A 19,607-nucleotide genomic window follows, 5' to 3' on the forward strand; every position below is an offset into this window, starting at 1 on the left:
TTCAATGAAATATGTAATTGACCGTATCTTTCCTAATTTTACAAAATAAGAACATTAAGAAAACTATAACTTAAGACATAAAGGTAATAGACTTTTTTTTTGCACTAACGATCTGTCAAAAATGGAAGCTGAAACTTCAGTAGAAGTTTTAAATTAAAGAAATTCCAAAAAAGAATAATTGTGCCTTATTTTCATTAGCATATAATTGTTCGATAAAACTGTGTTCCCTGCATGGGGAAAATTGGGACCATAACATTTAACGAGTGTCGTAAAGTTATATCCATTACTGAACTAGTTCGTTTCCGCTACGCCCTAATGAGGGGTATAGGAAAACTCTGGTAACATCACAAAGGACGGACATACAAATTTCAATTAGAGATTGTGTACGGATCGTTACGCTTTGTTCAAGAAGTCAACACCTTTTATGAATCTCACTGTACTTTTCAAATACTTACTACAACACTAGAGCCATATCCGGTAACCTGGCAACGTCCTCGGTCTGTAAACTATTCTGGGGCAAACTTGAATGAATTTCTCACACCTTTATCCTGAACTGCACGGATATTGTCCACGTAAATCCTCAGCTTTCCCTGGTTATTGAATACAATTAATAACTGCTCCCTGCGGGGATGTACGAAGGAAAGCTGTAGATAAAAAGTATCACTTTCAGATCTGAGTTGACACCAATTTTATCACGCAACGGCATATAGCAAAGTACGACTCGCAGTACAACAGGAAACTTTCACTTTTGGATTCAATTTTATGGAAAATGCGTAAAAACGGAATCCTATCTTTCTTATGTTTCCTTTAACTAAGAGCTATTTCTATATTTCCTTTTTTCTAACGGCTTCAGCATGGTGATTAAAGCATCAGTATCCGAGGGAGCATTAGGTGTTTTATAGAAAGCAGTCAAAGAATTCGATTACTCAGCAGCCGGGGGACTGGTGCGTTCAGACACAATCGAACACAGAGCGCATTATGACGGAACATGTAAAATGGTCACCAAAAAATTGGTCCTCCCTCAAACATCCCTTACATAACAGAGGCATTTCTTCGAGAAGCCTTCTACACACTTTACTTGCTAGTTGTTTTACAGCTTACTTTTTTTGTTACGGTTGAAATCAATACAGAGTGAGTTCAAAGTTTTGTTTATGGTTAATATTACGAGTTATCAGAGCCTGGGACGGATAGTAAAGAGGGGGATAGCTATTGATGTCGGCGGCCGGACCGGGCGGCGGGGGATTAATCCTGTCATTTATGGTTTTGCCGTACTGAACATAGACCGATTACATCTGAGAGACGAAAACTTTGTTTTTATATGCCTATTTCCAATCGCAAAAACAATGCACGCACTTTGACTTATCAGTTGATATGTTTTTAGCAACAACTGATAAACAATTTTACGCATAAATCTGAAAACCTGAATAACTTTTTTTTTTTAAACTTCAAGTATACTTCCCTTCCACTAAACCAAGTGGATGATAAATCTACAAGTTGCGTAACCATTTCCCTTTTTAGATAACAAGTAAAAGTTAAACATGTCATCTTAATACCCACACTTAAAAAACGAACTCACCCCTCTGGGTCACTCTGCAACTTCCTCCTCAGTATCTCGTAGTAATCCTCCCATTATAAAAGTCAGTGTGGAGATATAAGCTTAGTTCTTGTGGACTAACTTATACAGCGGAGAAAGCATCAATCCCAAAATAAACATTAGTTCTTCATTTGGTTTATAGACTTGTTAAATTCCCTCGTAAGATTTACAGAGACCCCCAAGTTTACCTTTCCTCTCAGGTAAGAAAACCGTCACGTGGTCCGAGGCGCTGCTTGCGCTGCCCCTTGTTTGCCGATCGCGGGGTTTGAGATGCTGGGGATTAGAAGACCTCTATAAGGTCGCCTTGTTTGCACTGGTCTCGAATAAAACACACTTTGTTGTCCTTACTAAAAAGCCAAACCCTTCAGCCGTTTGTTTACAATATGCAGTGCTGGTTATTTGAGGAAAGATTGGATAACGGACCGGGTTTGTTTGAAAGATTGTCTTCACTGTGCGAAATTTTTCATAACCAGACAGACACCCAATTGGGAGGAGTCATATTTGAACTTCAAGACATTGAATAACTATGCTTTTTTCATACTAAAATCGATTAATCTAATTAATTGCTGTGAATCATATCAAAATTCATTCTACAATTTTTTAAATTTGTATTTACTGTAGCATACGTTTGATATGTAATTTTCAAGAAGACCATGAAAAAAAAAATCTGCTTAATCAACCCCAATTACAGAGATTTCTTGGAGTGAATAACTGGCGTGTTTTGTAGTGGATTTTTTTATTTCTCCTGTAAGATTAACTGAAATACTTTTTTATATCTTGATTTTATAGGTGCAGTAGCTTCTACATAACGAGTTTTATGTAGTTACAAATATACTAAACATTTCGCGTCCATTTATCCCGACCCTGACACCTATGTTTCAATGGGCATCGTGACGGGCACTAGATAAGATAAGATGGGGGTGATGAATGCTAAATAGCAGAGGGAGGGGGTATGTTAACTGGCGCCAGAGCACACCTCTATCTGGCCATCTCGGAATCTGTTAGAGTTTTATTGTTGAGTGAATGGCATAGACTTATTTCAACTGCAAGTGTCAGATATATATTGAAAATATTTCTATTTTGCCCATCGTAATATCAAATTATTCAAGCATATTGTTTAACCTCGTTGTGCATTGTATTTAGTCAGCATATATTCATAGTGCTTTTTTTTTCTTGCTTATGCCTAGAGTCTTTGGTGCGTTAGCGAACAAAATACATGTATATTATTATTATTACTTTTTTGTCTCGTTTCATTGAATATTGATCCGCCATTTTTAAATCAAAGATGTTATTGCTTTTCTGTGTTTTTCTTGGTTCAATGCAACCATTGACGAAGTGTAGGTGAATAATGTAACAATTTTATGATGTTCAGTGAAACAAATTTTAGAATTTTAAATTACATACATTAAACATTTTAATTCAATATGTAAATAGATGTTTGTATTTTTTTAACATGGCTTCAGATCAGCCTCTTAAATACCCCCTCTAATAAACTCTTATCGCAGAATCTCATCCTTCAAATTTTAGATTTAATTTTTTTCTAAATTGCAATATGTAAATCCGGACTGGATCCAAGCGATTGAAAATTCGTGTCTGGCAATCGGCGAGGAAATCCTCGGGGCGGGTGATTCCAAGTGCATCGTTGAAAATCAGTAAAAGAACGAAATATTGGATGAATAAACGCTTAAGTTAACAAAGTACTTTTAAATCTAGGCCTGTCAAGGAATTTAGAGTACGTTTCAATTTCCGAGGCTTTGGAGTACCACACCAGCCAGACACAAGACAAACGCGAGGTTTCTTCACTCGAAGAAATTTTTCATTCTCTTTTAATGTTTTCTTCCCACTTATTTTTCGCACTCCATTTCAAAACACAAGAAATCCATTTAGAACTGTTTGATTACGCTTGCCAGACCATTTGAAAAATATATATGTGAAATAGATGCATGAGAATGGTAGGTGAAAATGACATGTATTAAGTACCTCGTTGTACTTCAACCAAAAAAAATCGATAGTGTGCTGTAATTAATTTAAAAAAAAAAAGACGGGGAAACGAAGTTCGATTTCTAATTGTGAACTCGGCGCAGTAGCTCCGAATGTCGCACGACGACAACTCGGCGGAATGTTGTTCCTCGAGTCAACAAACAGGGGAAAGGTTGTTTAACTAATGACTGCAGTGTTTAGTTAAGGTACACAAATATTTACTCTCATGAAGAGGACTTCTGGGTTCATTAGTTATTGGGCGTCTCTGACTCTCTGTGCTAACATCAGAAATTCACGCTTGTAATACAAGAAAGACAACTTGCGAATAATGATTTTACAAAAATCTCGCTACGTTTTGAGATCCACTTAATGTTTAATATACGTAAAATTTCAAATGATTATTTTAAAAACCTTTGATGAAATTCATCAGAAAATGATGTGAAGCACAATCGCCTGCTGTGTAAACTTTGTGCATTTATTTAATTTCTAAGTCTAATCTAAAAAAAAATTATTGAAGTACAATTTTTGTCGCTTTTTTTTTTGGTTAATCATAATCTTGTAATTAATGCAAAAAAATGTACATGTTTTTTTCAATAAGGATATTTGAAAAAAAAGAAAGAAATGTTTGAGTGAAATTTGTGAAAATAATGTGCAATGGCTTCTGCTTCTTTGGCAAAAATGTCGAAATGTCGTTCTTGATGAGAGAGAGAGAGAGAGAGAGAGAGAGAGAGAGAGAGAGAGCTTTTGTTTAAATCTGCATTACCATAGAGCAGCAAAAAAAAAATAAATAAATAAAAAAAACCCAAAAAACACCAACAAATAAATTATATTAAAAAAAATTAATAAATAAAAATAATATAATAAATAAATAGATAAATAAAAAAAAATAAATAGATAAAATAAAAATAAATTAATAAATATCATAATAATAATAATCAAGAATAACTTTGGTAGAGAGCACTATCATATCATTGTCAATAGAAGAAAAATATAAATAAACTCCGCATTTCTGCACATCAATTGAATATTGAAGGGGGAAGATATACATTTACAGGACTTCCCCCTGAAGTTAGAAAATGTTCTCAATATAGTATGAAGGAGATTGAAGATGACTATGGTGGCATATCTCTGCCCATTGTGTGCAAGTTATTTTTCTACTAATTATGTCGACATGCAAGATAAATATGTCGACATGCAAGATAGTTATGTCAACATGCAACATAACTATGTTGACATGCAAGAAAACTGCAATCAAATAAGAGTTATAAAAAATCTCAAATATCGCCAACATGTGACATCCAAGATGCTAGATACGCTACCTATTGATGTCAAAATGCAACTTATTTATATTAACATGCAACTTCTTTATGTTAGCATGCAACTTATTGATGTCGACATGCAACTTATTTATGTCAACATGCAAGTTAGTTATGTTAACATGCAAGATAAATATGTTGACATGCAACATATTTATGTCGACATGCAACTAAGTTATGTTGACATACAACTTATTAGTTATTTATCTTGCATGTAAACATAACTAAGTTGCATGTCAACATATTTCAACATAAGTAAGTTGCATGTTAACATAACTAAGTTGCATGTCGACATAAATAAGTTGCATGTCGACATAATAAGTTGCATGTTGACATAAATAAGTTGCATGTCGACATAAAAAGGTGGCATCTAGCATCTTGGATGTCACAGGTGGGCGATATTTGAGATTTTTTGAGATTTTGTATAATTCGCATCTGATTGCAATTTTCTTGCATGTCAACATAGTTTTGTTGCATGTCGACATAATTATCTTGCATGTCAACATATTTATCTTGCATGTCGACATATTTGATAGAAAAATAACTTGCATACAAGGGGCAGAGATATGCCACCACTGCTCACTTTCTTTATACAATAGGTTTATAAAATATTGTCTCATAATACATGTACATGATGATTTCTATTTAAATGAATAGATCTAAGTACTTAATATAAGTTTGACTGAAAAACCAGGGATTATACGTACCACTCCCTGGAAGAACTTTCTCAAAAAATGTTATATAACATCCAAGCCTGAAAGAAACTGACAGACAGAACGGACAGACAGATGATTGGTCGGACATTAAAGAGTGACAGACAGGCAGTGGGAGAAGAGAGAATTAGAAGGAAATGAGAAGATAGAAAGAGTAACTTCCTCACCAGGAAGGACAACTCTCATTGTCTTAATCGAAAACTGGGTTCCGTTTCTGCAAGTAATGAAATAAGTAATAAGCCTGATAAAATTATTGGGAAATTGATTAAATAAAACGCTATTTTTCTACATGAGTAATGAAGAAATAGTTTAGAAAAAGAGCATTGTATAAATCTAGTGTTCCACTACATGTACGTGTATATATATGCCTCTGATAAATATAAAGGAAAATAGAAAATCTCAAATACATGTATATGGATTTTTTCTTTAATAATAACGCTTTATGGTTACATTTTTTAGATGTTTCTGATGGGTTTAATTTTGATTGACTTCCCAGCCTCCCGCGCTTAACTAACCCAACTTCGTAGAAAAAAAAACTATGATCAAAAATCTTTTATAACCATAAGCCAAAGCAGAATTGTATCCATCGTCGAACGATCCATCATAAAATGCTCTCTCTCTCTCTCTCTCTCTCTCTCTCTCTCTCTCTCTCTCTCCATGGTGACACATTTCATGATAAAAATATTGTATTAATTCTCAGTTCATTTGATAATATGCAGGATATTTTTGTCAAGTGAGAGGAGGAAATCTTATTATTTTTAGCGAGTTGTAAAAATTCTTGTACATTTACATGTATTCTTCTTTTTTGTGCACCTCGATAATTTTTCGCCTGGGTGCGTCTGGGTGACTCGATGATTGCATTCTTTTGTTTGCGACGAAAAAATTCCTTTTTGTATTGTCAATATATTTCTTTTAAAGGGGTTCAATGTTTACACACCGTTTGGTAAAGCTAAATTACCTGTATAGGTTGAAAATCCAAAACGAGGCTCTATCGCGATAAACTTAGAAACTGGAGTTGATTCAAGTCGGAGCGTAGACAACATACACACGTTCGTGGATATTGACTGGAGAAAACGTGAAAATGTAGGGAGAATAGGACCGAACAGATTATGTCGGTATTTTGGACAAGAAGTAGACATTTTGTGTGTCCCACTGAACTTTTTAGATTTACAGGTGTGAAATGGGAATTTGCATTTGGGACAGGTAGTCGGCATAACGCTTTGTTTAGTGAGACCGTGTAATACTACGGTATGGAATTACTCTTATTGTCTCCCCCAGTGAGTGTGTTCTGAGGACCCTAATGGCCTGTGCCGATGTCTCTTAATTAATTAGCCTCCGTATTCTGAGTTGTTTTTAATTACTACGGATATATTATATTATTCAGTGGCAACAAGTAGGAACTCGGTATGGCTTTACTCAGTGTACATGTATGAGACTTGGACCGAATACAGAGAGTTATTTTTATTTTGAAAAACGGAATTTTAACCAGAAATGAAGGTAACAGTTGACCATGATTCTCCATCAAAATGAAGTTTTGGGGTAACGTTCGTGTTTTGCTGCTACTGTCTGCAGTAGCAGCAGTGTATGGAGAGGTCGTACTGAAGTTTGATGTAGTGGAAGAGCAAGACCCATTGACTTACATTGGACAGATCAATGTGTCAGCCTACCCCCCACCATATACTGTAATGCAAGGTGATGAAGGCATTAGATTAGATACTCAATCTGGACGAATCCAGACTGCCAGAAGGTTGGATAGGGAGACAAAATCCGAGCACACAATTGCTTTATTTTCCACAGGAGGAGGATTTGTAGCCATCCAAATTCAAATTAATGTGACGGACATTAACGACAATGCTCCCTATTTTCCCAATGGCAGCAAATCCCTGTCCCTGTCGGAAATATCTCCGAACGGAAGCAAGGTTCACATAGGAAGTGTGATAGATAGGGACATCGGGGTGAACACAGTCCGACCCCCGGCGGTCATCATCAGCGGAAACCAAGAAAACATGTTTAAATTAGAAACCAAAACCACAGGCAGCCAAAACACACTGTATTTAGACTTGGTGTTAAATGGGAAGTTAGACTATGATAATGGAGTAAAAAAATACAGCTTGGTTATTCAAGTCAGTGATGGCGGAACCCCTCAAAGATCTACGGATCTGACTGTGACTGTTAATGTCCTTGATGCGAATGACAACGCCCCAGAATTCACACACACCAAATACTCCACAGTTATTCCAGAAAATATTCTTATAGGGGCTAGTATTGTTAAAGTCAGTGCCACTGATATAGACTCGGGTGAAAACGGTCATATAACTTATCTTCTGGATCGGCAACGAGATCCGGAAGAGCATTTCGTCATAGAACCAAATACGGGTATCATTAGAATTAACAAGCAGGTGGATTATGAACATCAGAAACATTATGAGCTGTCTGTGATTGCAAGAGACAATGGTTCACAAACTTTAGAATCGAACGCGGTAGTAGAAGTGAACATAACTAACGTCAACGAACAACCAGCAAACATCAACCTGGTATACCTCATACAGGACAACAAAACCTACGAAAACGCAACAGTTGGAGGCTTCATCGCCCGAATTTCCGTCAGCGATCCTGATTCCCCGAACAATTACTTTGCTAATGTTAACGTTACTTTGCAGGGAGACATGGGGTATTTCGGTCTGGTGACAGATGACAAGGTGGTTTACCGTATAAAGATTCTGAAACCCTTGGATAGGGAGACATACTCAAATTACAACCTGACAATCACTGCAGAAGATTCAGGGCCCGGCGGACCGCCTCTCTATGCAACCAAATCGTTTACGTTGATAGTGGATGACGTGAATGACAATGCTCCAAAGTTTAATCAAACCGTCTACACAGCGTCTGTCCCTGAAAAAGCCCCCGCTGGTACCTCAGTGGTTAATGTCATGGCCACAGATCCTGACCTTGGAGAAAACGCCCGTGTGACCTACAGCATAATATCTAACCCTTCATCAGATTCGGATTGGTTTGAAATCAGTGTTACCACTGGATTTATTACAACCAAGAGCACTGCCAACATTGATTGTGAGCATAATTCCAACCCATGGATCACAGTTATTGCTACCGATCATGGGAGTCCACCTTTATCATCTACTGCCACTGTTAGCATCACCATCGACGATGTCAATGACCTTGAACCTGTGTTTGAGAGGTCATATTATGAAGCTAAAGTGCCTGAAAATGTAGCTGTTGGATCCTGTATTTTGGCGGTAAGTCTGATATTAAAACCATAAATTTTTCCCCTCAAATTTATTGTACACTGGGTTTTGCCTGCAGGAAATGTGAAAACTGTTCAAATGATTGAGAAAGTGCTGGCAGCTGGGTTTTAAGTAAGATGGATTATTTGGGAGAGCATGATGAATAGCATTGATGTATTTTGTCAATTGTCGATTTTTTTCTCTCTCTTTCTAAAAACCTCGATAGATCTTTCACAGACACCTGCATTTCATCTCAGCAAAATGTTTGATTAAAAGCGTACACATAGAAGAAAATTACAATTTCCTAGGGGAAATATACTTCACCATAGCATTAATAATACCTTAATTAAAGCTTGGTAGTGATGACCTTTCCCAGTAGTGATCCTATATATATAATAAATGGCTGTGAAGAGTCTGATCATCTAAGGACAGACAGCATTGGACTTGATTAGAATCAATCGATTCGTTTGGTGTAGATACGGTAATTCTTTCAGTCAGGGATGACAAGTTTCTGTTGATTCGTTGCAATAGCAAGCTACACCCTTATGTTTTCCTGTAAAAATACAGCCCCATACTTTGATGTAGGGGAAGGGAGACATTTTCTACTGGTCCCATTAGCTGTTCTTGTCACAGAGGGCACAGATTCGAGGTGAATTAGTCAGTACGTGGGACACCAGGGACAGAATTATTGTTCTTGACCCCTCAGGGCAGTGCCTGTCATCTAGTGCCTCTTCATGCACCTAGATAGGTGCATGTAAAACAGGGAGACAATGTCGTAAGTGTGTAAAAGGTAAAAATGTAATTACTGGTCAACATTGACGACTATGAGGTCACCAGAAAATGAGATAAATTGAATGACAATGAAACATGCTTCTAATGTCACTGGGGGTTAAAAATACAGAAGTCTGAATAAACGAGAACCCCACTGGTCACCTTTAAGATTTGATTATGTAATTACCGGTAAACAATTTGGGGTTTGAAGACCTTTTTCAAAAAGATGTTAATTTTGTGTTACATGTATAATGTTAGCTTGAAATGTTTTAATTGACTCTGTTAAAAGTAAATTTCCTTTCAGACACAGCTCACACTTTTTACAAAGACTGGGCTCATTATCCATTGAATGGTTTTACTTGTTGGCAAGCTCTTCAAGGAATTTTTGGTGTTTATGAACTGTCTTAAAAGTTGTTTCAAAGATTTCTCTCCATACATATGAAAGAAAGCATTAGGTTGTGTAAAGAAGAGATTTTAATTTGTTCACATTATGTCTTTGTGAGCGGAATGTCTTCCAGAGGGAGACCTCCATGGTAATCCCAGAACAAATAGTCTGTTGACATAAGGGATTATGCCTACATCCAACATAGCAAACATGGAACCGGCATTACAGAAAATGGCCTCGTTCACGGGAGTGGGAAATGACCAATATATATGATTTGACCGTCCCTGGTCACCACAAAACATAAATGCGGTAGTTTGGGACTCAACCAAGTATTGAGCAGTCCATCGTAATCAAATTTTTGACATTTAGCTCTCCTGTTTCGTAGAGGCATTCTTTTTAAATGGCATTACAACAAATTCATATTGTTTACAACCTTTAATCCCCTCCAGTGTTTTATGAAAGAGGAAAGAAAAAGGCTTAACCAGTGTAAGGTCTTTGTTTATTTTCTTTTGTGTGGGCACTTAGTACTTTTAATCATGTTAATACAAACTTTAGTAATTTTTATTGAGATTGCCCAACACAGGAGAGTTCTGCCATTAAACAGTCAAGAGGTTAGCCAGGTGCAACGGACTTTTGTGAAGAAATCATTATGTCAACCTCCATAACCAAAAACTTTTATCATACGAGTGTACAAGAACTCGAAAACACAAGTTGACTAGGTAACAAATGCTGATTACTGGGGCGATAATGATGACTTCATGTGCTCAGTATGGCACCTCCACAAAAAGGACTCTCCTTTATTGTATCATTAATTATCAAGTTTCCTAATGACCCCATACACTTTATACCAAGCGACATATTTCTCAAATCCAACAACAGATTGTTAGGTAGATAAAGGGGTATTTAATGTCTTAATTGACAGCTAATTGTGAGCAATATGTATTGAAGTTTTTACATTTCCCTAAACACTTTCTTCCTAAAATGTGGTTAATGGGAAACCGTTGAGGGTAAAATTCTTATACCCTTTTAGTCAATTACTCTTGAAAGAATTTTTAAACCTCAAAATTTCTGGTTAAGCATTTCTAGACGAACATGATTCATATTCAAAATATTTAAAGTAAGTAGAGATGGAAGCAGATACTCTGAATGTATTATATCTTACTATACTGCATTTAATGTAATGAAATAATGATAACTTTCAGTGTATATTCCAATGATATCCCTGAAATGGGGATTTGATACTTTTTTCCAATGTCATTAAGTAGCTGGTCGTGAAAGCTGAGGGTGAAGTGTTTTGTCTCCTAGCTTATTCGCCTCAGTAAAATTAGTGACCAACACCATTATTCAGGTACACCCTGCATGAACCATGCATTTCGTGACGGATGACAAATGATTGTAATAACCAGGTGCCAGGCTCCCAGCATTCCCTACAGTGTGTTTCCTTTATGCGAAGAGCGGTCATTCCTTCCCCTCTGTCCAATTGACCATGTTTGCCTAAGTCTTTGTCAATATCAAATGTTCACGAAATCGGCTGAAAAATCAATTTTATGGGAACGCAGACAACAGACCTGAAGATTCGAATGAATTAATACTATACGCGGCTATAAATTTTCTGTTTCTCTTAAAATTCTTTTCTTCTCATTTTCTGCAACCATGGCAATGCTGAAAGGAAGTGGCTAAGTCAGATTCCCTGTCCATTTGTAATTCCCATTTATGTTGAACAAAAAGTTTCGTAGGCAGGGCATTCCATTGAACACAATTTCAAAGAAGTACCTTTTCTTTAATAGGAGCAGTTTGGCAATTAACCTAGGTATGGTCTAGACTGCCCGTGATTTTTATGGCTGCAGATCATGTGCAACAAAGGGTACATTTAATTTAGGTGATGGATTCCAGCAGAGAAAATATGTGTCATCAATACGGATCAGGGCAATGATTTATTTTGAACAGCCTCTGTCACCAACACGTTCTCTTTTGATCTTTAAATTTTCCTTCTAATTTTGTAGATCTGTGTTTAGAGTGTACCAAAAAACTCTTCATTTTTGGAGGGGAGAGGAATGGAGACCTAAATTTTAAGTATGCATGTTAAATATGCAGGTTGTTCTTGTGTGAGATACATCCAACTGAGTTTGAATTAGATTGTTTGGTTTCTGATTCTGAGAAAGAAAAGCTTTTGATAGGTTAACTCCCTCAATCCTATTTAGGGTATTATTGTATAAGGGAATCTGCTCTTTGAGGTTACACATGGGCAGGCATGTCACATGGATTTATCAGTTTGACGCCCAGCCTCCATGAGATTCACACTGAGTTTGCTAATGGTGTATTCATAACCCCGCTAATCCCTCTCTGTCGCATGGTATAATGCTAGCAAAACCAAAGGGACTTGAAAGGTAGAGAGCTGGCCCGATGGTCACCGAGATAAGTGATCAGACAAGCTGAATAAATTACTCCTTTTGGATCTTTTGTCTGGTTTAGTTATTTTTTCTTAACTTTTCACAATGATAAGAAGTTGGTTTTCTTGTGGTGTCCAGTTATTGTGAAATCAATTTTTCCAGTACCTTATTCTAACCATTGAATTTTCTGTAAAATATTTATCATGATATGGAATAATGTATGAAGGTATGCCTTTAGTAACACAATGAACTTGAATTTAGTTTAATGTATTTCATGGTGAATATTTGAATAAATCTTTGAGGTTCAAATTGCACATTTTGAATCAAGGACAGAGAATTATTGGATGCCACTTCTTTATAGGCTAATTTTGCTTAATGGTTGGTTGCTTGAACACAAATTCCTGCTGAATAATTGATTTTATATGCACAGTGTATTATTTGAAGCTTACAGTCCAATGATTTGAAGATATTTGGATCATAGACTAAGCGACCTGAGTGATAAATGAAATGGATGCCAACCAAATGCAGATTTTACATGTATGCAGTTTCTGCTAGGTTTCTCTCATTGAAATGTAATCTGCAGTATTAATTGGTGACTCTTTAGACTTTATGATGTCTGGATCACCCAGAGAAGTAAAGGCAATCAGTTACCCTTATCATAGGCAGTGCCACAATAGCAATTCAGCTGCCTCGAGAAAGACACAAATGCGGCACTTGTACGACATGTGACACTCTCGTTTGTCGGATTCATGGATATGCCTTGATACCCCTCCAGTTCATATTGTTCGCGCACACCGGTTTGAATATCCTATACCTTATTATGCACCAGCTCAAAGAGATTATTTAGATATTTTGTCATCTCCGACTTCACTCGATTATGTTTGTTAAATGAGGCAGACATATTTCAATTTTTGACAATGCATGTTTAGGTTTCAGCAATTTACATGTGCACGTATTCAGACTGGGGTATAGGTTTTGTGTGGTAGATGTAGGTGATATGAGAACCAATTTAAAAGCGGGTATGTAAAGATCCTATTGCCGCATCTCAAATTGACGCAGCATTGGCTTGATAAGCAGAGTTACAGATTCCAACATTCAAGAAAGATGATCAAGTCAAGGTCTTGGTTATAACAATACGGGGACATTTGAAAACAATATTATTACTATAACTGCAGTTATTTCAGATTTCCTTTTCTTTCTGGTGCAATTGTTAATCCATAAAACAAGCATCAATCTATTGTTGCCTTTGACTCAGCAGAATTTTGGTGAATCCAAATAGGGGAAATAGTAAAGATCTGAATGGGAAGCCGATATGGTGCATAAAGTAACAAGATGATATCGGCATGCTATGGCAAAGACTGATGTGAGAACTGCTTTCTCCAATACTGCACAGTCTGTTTTAGAGGGCACACAGTAGAGACTTTATGACAAATTTTTGATGTGTCACTGCTAGCTAGACGGAGATCGGTACAATAAAAACAGGACTCCGAAGGACAGGCAATATCGTCTTTACAAAAAATCCCCATGTCATCCAAAAATGTCTCAACTCCGTGTAACATTCTGGTGGACTAGCATTCTGAATGTTCCATGTTTAGGGATTTTTCGACCGGGGCCTCTACATAATCTGCAAGTGACACATGATTAGTTTACAACTCTAAGAACGTGATTTATCTTAATTTTGCCATCTTATCGATAAGTAGCAAAAGTAGATAACGGTGATTTTTGAATGGTTTTAGTTGTGTGGGTCAGATCAAATGGGTATAGGGTGATCGAGAGAGTTGTTGGCACAAACATAAAATATTTTGTCCTTACATAAAAAGATTTTAAACTGGTGTTTCGCAGAGACAATGGAACTCGGCAAAAACAAAGTATACAGATAATGAATTATAAACTTCAGAACTTATGGAAACTCTTGGTACAGAACTTGAGAATCTGGTATAGATTATTTATCTCTTGAAAATTGGGGGGAAAATAAACAAAAAATTCTCTGTTAGTTTGAGATTTCATAAGAATGTATATATTTGAGTCACTGTTTATGATCTATTTCTTGATATGCTGCTTATCTTGGCAAGTGTTCGATTTCTGATTATTTTGAAGTGGGTATTTTTAAGAGGGGTATGTACCTGGTGTAAGAATGGACAAGATTAGGTATATGACAGGAAGAAGAGAAGATTAGCCAGTACTTGTAGTGGTCTGAGTAAGTGAGATGTCAACACCTGTTACTGCTCTGAAGAGGACTTATATAAGTATATTACAGCGTGCAATATACCCTCAGACAGTTAAAACCCATGTCATTCTCTTGCTCTGGTAAGTTATGAGGAGAAGGGGCAAGATTTGGGAGGTGGGACTGTTGGGGAGGGTACTACACAGAATCATGCGAGGCACCTGCCGGGGCGTTCAATATTCACACCTTTACTTGGTGGCTGCAGTGTCCAAATTCATACACATGTCGCAAGTGATTGCCAAGTCCTTTATGCCTTTGTGAAGGTAGAAGTGGTTTATTGCTTTAATATTTGTCTTGCGGTAGATAAAAATCTCACAGCCGTATTTCACCCCTAGAGGAATCAATAGAATAAAGAACATTTGGGAATGATATTTCGGAAGTTAATGATAGGGTAGATCTCGTGATCAGACTTCGCCTCTCTCCTGAAAATACCTCCCAATCACCTAACCCGATCAAATGTAAACCAGGAAAGATTTGGGGGGACGTGAAATTACAGGGCCGCAGTTTATGAATTTCACCCGATATTAAAATGAGTTTGTACTTGGTGATATCATGCATTCTTTCTCCTCAGAGAACAATCTATCATTAAAATGACTATGACCCTGACCATGTATGTTTAGGATCGAAATATAACCAATGAACAAAAAATTTGCAGATAATTTTTTGGAATGATCTAGTTACTGCACTGTAAAGTTTTTTTACGAAATGCATGGTGTACTGTCAGATTTGATACAAGTACATTTTTATTTTTACTAGAAAATTCAATATTAGAAGAAAGAGTACTTTTAGCTTCAATGTTTCGAAAAATATTTTGGAGTTTAAACTGTTCAACATTTGCTTTGCATAATGTGTACAAACTAAGTTAAATGAACCTCTTTGCTTTGTACATTTACACATTCATGTGAATCTATTAGAACTGAAAGGCACAGCGCTGATAACCAGCTATTATGCTGAATGTGGCGGCAACCTTCAATCATTTTAATATGCTATTACTCACAAAAAGCATTTTTTCAGTCCACACTGCAGTTCAGTGAAGATTAAGCAATTAGATTAAAATTGTAAGGCTTTCCAGCCAATATGATTCATTAAAGCTCAATAGCATACCCTAGGGAACTTTAAAAAATAAAGTGTTAGGCAGTGACTTTAAAACTTTTATCCCACAAAAAATTAGAAATTTAAGCAATATATTAGGGATGATCATGAGATTAAAATATTTCTCTATTTAAGGCTCATGAGCACCTACTGCGTGCGAAAACAAGATCGGTATTTAAGAGGGATAATAAAGAAAACCATATCTAAACAAAGACGTCCCATGTTTAATTCAAAAGAATGTGCAGAATGAGGCACAGACTCTCACTTATAGCTTGATCGCGATCTCTCTCCCTTGGAATATTGTAAAATAGGGGCATTAAAAACACCTCCGGTCTGTCATTTCCCATTGTTTAACAACCAATAACTGTCTCTTGTGTTCTTATCAGGGGGTGCAATTCAATCCTCAAATTGGACAGAGAAGTCATTGTAGTCCTCAAGGTGTGAATCTGCTGTTTGTTGTGTGTTGCAGATTAGTTTTTATTTCTGTGTTTAGTCCCTGTTATAGCATAGAGTCATGGTGTTTTTATGGAATTTTAATCACTGGTACATAAGCCAGCTACTTCAACAATGATATCAGGTAATGCAAGAAGTAGCACCTTAATACAGCGGTACTGTCACCAAGATGCTAAAAGCTCCACTGAACCACACACTGACCCTTGCATTACTTTTTCCTACGTTACTTTTTCCCTCGACAGAAAGCCGACTTGTTTATTTGTTAGACTGTTGTACAGATGTTTTCAGGTCAGAGTTGATTTAATATAAAGGGATCTTGCATATCAAATACTTGACAAAAACGAAGAGAGTTGCTTCAAATTTCAAAGAATGGCTTGGTAACCTAGCTTCAGACCACACTGACTTCCACTCGGCTCCATTATGTAGTAATTAATGGCTTTTTGGCTAATATCAATTTCATGTTGTGAATTTCTGTCCCACCCCCGAAACCTGCCCACCTTCCGAGGTATACACCAAACGGTCGATAATGTCTGAATTCTGATTTCTCTAGATATGAAAACTATTGCCTTGTAAGCTATCTTTGTCTCACACTGGGGTAGCTTCAGGATTTGCGTCAGGGCGCATGCAGCACAGACTGACGCGAGGCGCATTCCTCCCGCCGTGTTTACCCGCAGACACCCGGAATGGCGGAGTCGTCACTCGCCTATCTCTGTTTGGTCATGTTCACGATTGTCTTGTTCCCGTGGAAGCTCTTAAACTTCACTTGTTGCCTCATTAAGGGTTTTAGACAAATAAGTTTGGGTGGTTAATGGCCCGAGCTTTCTCCAGTAATCACGTAAATAGTTTCGAGTCTAGGTCTGACGTTATCGAGAGACACCACCGGATGAAGATGTCTGGGGTGGAATTTTGAATCCTAGGGAAAGAAAAATCAAAAGTATTTTATTTGCTTAAAGTACAAAATAAAAAATAGTTAGCTGAAAAAAATTACGAGGTAAAAATGCCTACTTTCACAAATAAGGAAAAGATGCCTGTTGAAAAATCAAACATAGTTATTCAACATGTCTGGTCTACTTTATTCACAGGGTGGTGCAACTTGAGTTAATTACCCTATCAGAAAAAGATTTTTTTCCTGAATATTGACCATATTGACTATAGCGCAAGTGGCAATATGTATTTCCCATATTCAATAGATCTTTCAACTGGAACAGCTGGGGGTATGGCAAGATTAAAGACAGAAGTAAATGGGCCTTGCTTTTTCTTTTCAGTTCTTGCGGGGATTTGATTTGTTTTGTAAATACTATTAAGATTCTATCTGTGTCTGTGTAAGTTATACAGAAAGGTTTTATGCCGAATCTGAAAAGACTCCCAGAACATAAATCAGATTTCATGGTCAGGGTCTTGGCATCGAGAGATCAGGGTTCTTTTTTAAATCATCATTTATTTCAGTCATAAAAGAATGATTGTGAAAGTTTTATTTGTATTTTTCAAAGTAAAAATGCAGATTGCCTATTTAAAGCTGAACACCGCTCGTAAATAGGCACTGTCCGCCATATTTCTCTTTCAGCACCGCTCTTCCTACACCCCTATATAAGCCATAGACCTCTTAACAGTTCAAAGTATATCGCTGTTTACATAGAGGTCTCACCTGTGTGGACGTACATCTTGCCTCGCTATGTTACTCGGTCGCGATGAAATTGTCAAGTTTTACGCACTTTTTCAAACCAGGAGAGTACTAACATCAAATGAACTGGTCATTGCATTATTTACAGACATAATATGCACATAAATAACAATTAAATGCATAAAAATCCAAAGACAACGAAAGGAACACTACACGTCGCCCACGAGTTTTAGATGTGCAATCGGGTGTAACGAAATCGAAGGGTTTATATACCAGGTACCTGTGTGACGGTTCCTATTTACGAGCGGTGTTCAGCTTTAATGGTACGTTGGTGTATTTGGCTTGACTTTTGATCAAATTGTATCAACATGGAAGTATTATTTAATCCAAAATAAAAATTTACCATGGTTCTAGTGCAGTAAAAATCAAACTTTCACATGCTCTGTTCCTTATTAAGGTTTTAATTATATAGAAGTAAAGAAAAGGGTGTTTTCCGAGGCAACATAAAGTAGGATTAAACGACAGGAAATCTGGGTAGCGCTGTGTACCGGTATATTTTGTGCATTTTATCACACTTTGGTGTTGACAGTACTGTTATATGAATTTCACAAGTACGCGAATAATTCTGTCATAAATCAGACCTATATTCTACAAGCGGCACCAGGCACAAAAACTCCACACAGATAAACTGATATACCGGCTACCTGAATTTCATACCGGGTAGCCTCAGTTTGAAAGAGAGAAAAAAACTGTGTAAGTGAGTGGAATGTGAACTGTGCTAATGGAACTCATAAACTGTAATCCCATCTATTGTGCTCGCAGCAGATTTCCTTTGCTTGTCGCATTTAAAACACACTCGCCATTATCAACATTTCAATGTATTGATAAAAATCATCTTCAGAGAGGTCGGTGTGAGAGGTTTTATTTGACATATATTTTGCTGGGTTGAAGAGAGGGCTTTCTTTTTTTGTTCCTTTGAATTTTGAAATAATTTTATTTTTATGTCCAAGTTTCACTCAGGTTCATGGTTTATCTTCTTTTGAAAGGCAAGGTTATTAAAATTAGCTTGTAAAACAATTCTTTATCTGCATGCTTTCCCTCCAGCCACAATCCTGTGTTTAACAACTGTCAGCTTATATATGTCCTTTGAAATATTCATTACCTTGTACATTTATGCAAATAGCTTCATGAAAACGCAAAAGACAGTAATTGCTTAAGGCCAAAAGATGACCATAAATTTGTGGTTGAATTTTCTATGTTCAGTTGAAGGGATTTTTGCATCAGAATTGTTTTATGCTCACCTAAGGTGAAGAAACAGGAATGACCAGAGTGAATCTTAACCCAGAGGATACTATTAAGTTATGAAAATCACTGATAGCATATCTTTGTCTGGACAAAATGGTTTTATGTCTTTTATCCCACCAGATCACAGCACTTATATAGAGTTGGTATGGCTTCCCTGTTCAGCTTCAATGGAGCTTCCAAGTTGATTAATGCATCAAACTCATTAAATATGCATGACATTTACAGAATTAATCTGTAAATTTGTTGTATTGTGGCATTAATGCAATGAAACATGCAATCAGTGAATATTTGGAATATAAAACAACCCAATCTACACTGACATGAACTCTCTCTCTCTCTCTCTCTCTCTCTCTCTCTCTCTCTCCTGCAGGTGTGAATAAGATATGTTTCAACCTAATTCAGTAAAAAAAAGAAAATCATTTTTATTTTGAAATTTGGGCATCATTCCCATCTTACTAAAACCTATAAAGTAACGTAGCCATTTTAACAGTTGAACCCAAGGAGATATGCCTGGTATCTCC

The 19,607-nt window shown here is 36.7% G+C and overlaps 1 protein-coding gene across 1 annotated transcript in view; it reads left to right on the plus strand.

The window, feature by feature from the left end:
• The first annotated feature begins 6,584 nt into the window (after positions 1–6,584).
• The window catches only part of LOC128156268 (protein dachsous-like), a 31,521-nt gene continuing 18,498 nt past the window's right edge, over positions 6,585–19,607 (plus strand). Inside the window, exon 1 of the mRNA XM_052818331.1 lies at positions 6,585–8,857. Within this exon, the coding sequence (XP_052674291.1) occupies positions 7,130–8,857 (1,728 nt within the window). The 5' untranslated portion in view covers positions 6,585–7,129. The remainder of the gene's footprint in view (positions 8,858–19,607) is intronic.

The sequence above is a fragment of the Crassostrea angulata genome, chromosome 7 (assembly GCF_025612915.1).
Source record: "Crassostrea angulata isolate pt1a10 chromosome 7, ASM2561291v2, whole genome shotgun sequence".
In the NCBI taxonomy this organism is placed as follows: domain Eukaryota; kingdom Metazoa; phylum Mollusca; class Bivalvia; order Ostreida; family Ostreidae; genus Magallana; species Magallana angulata.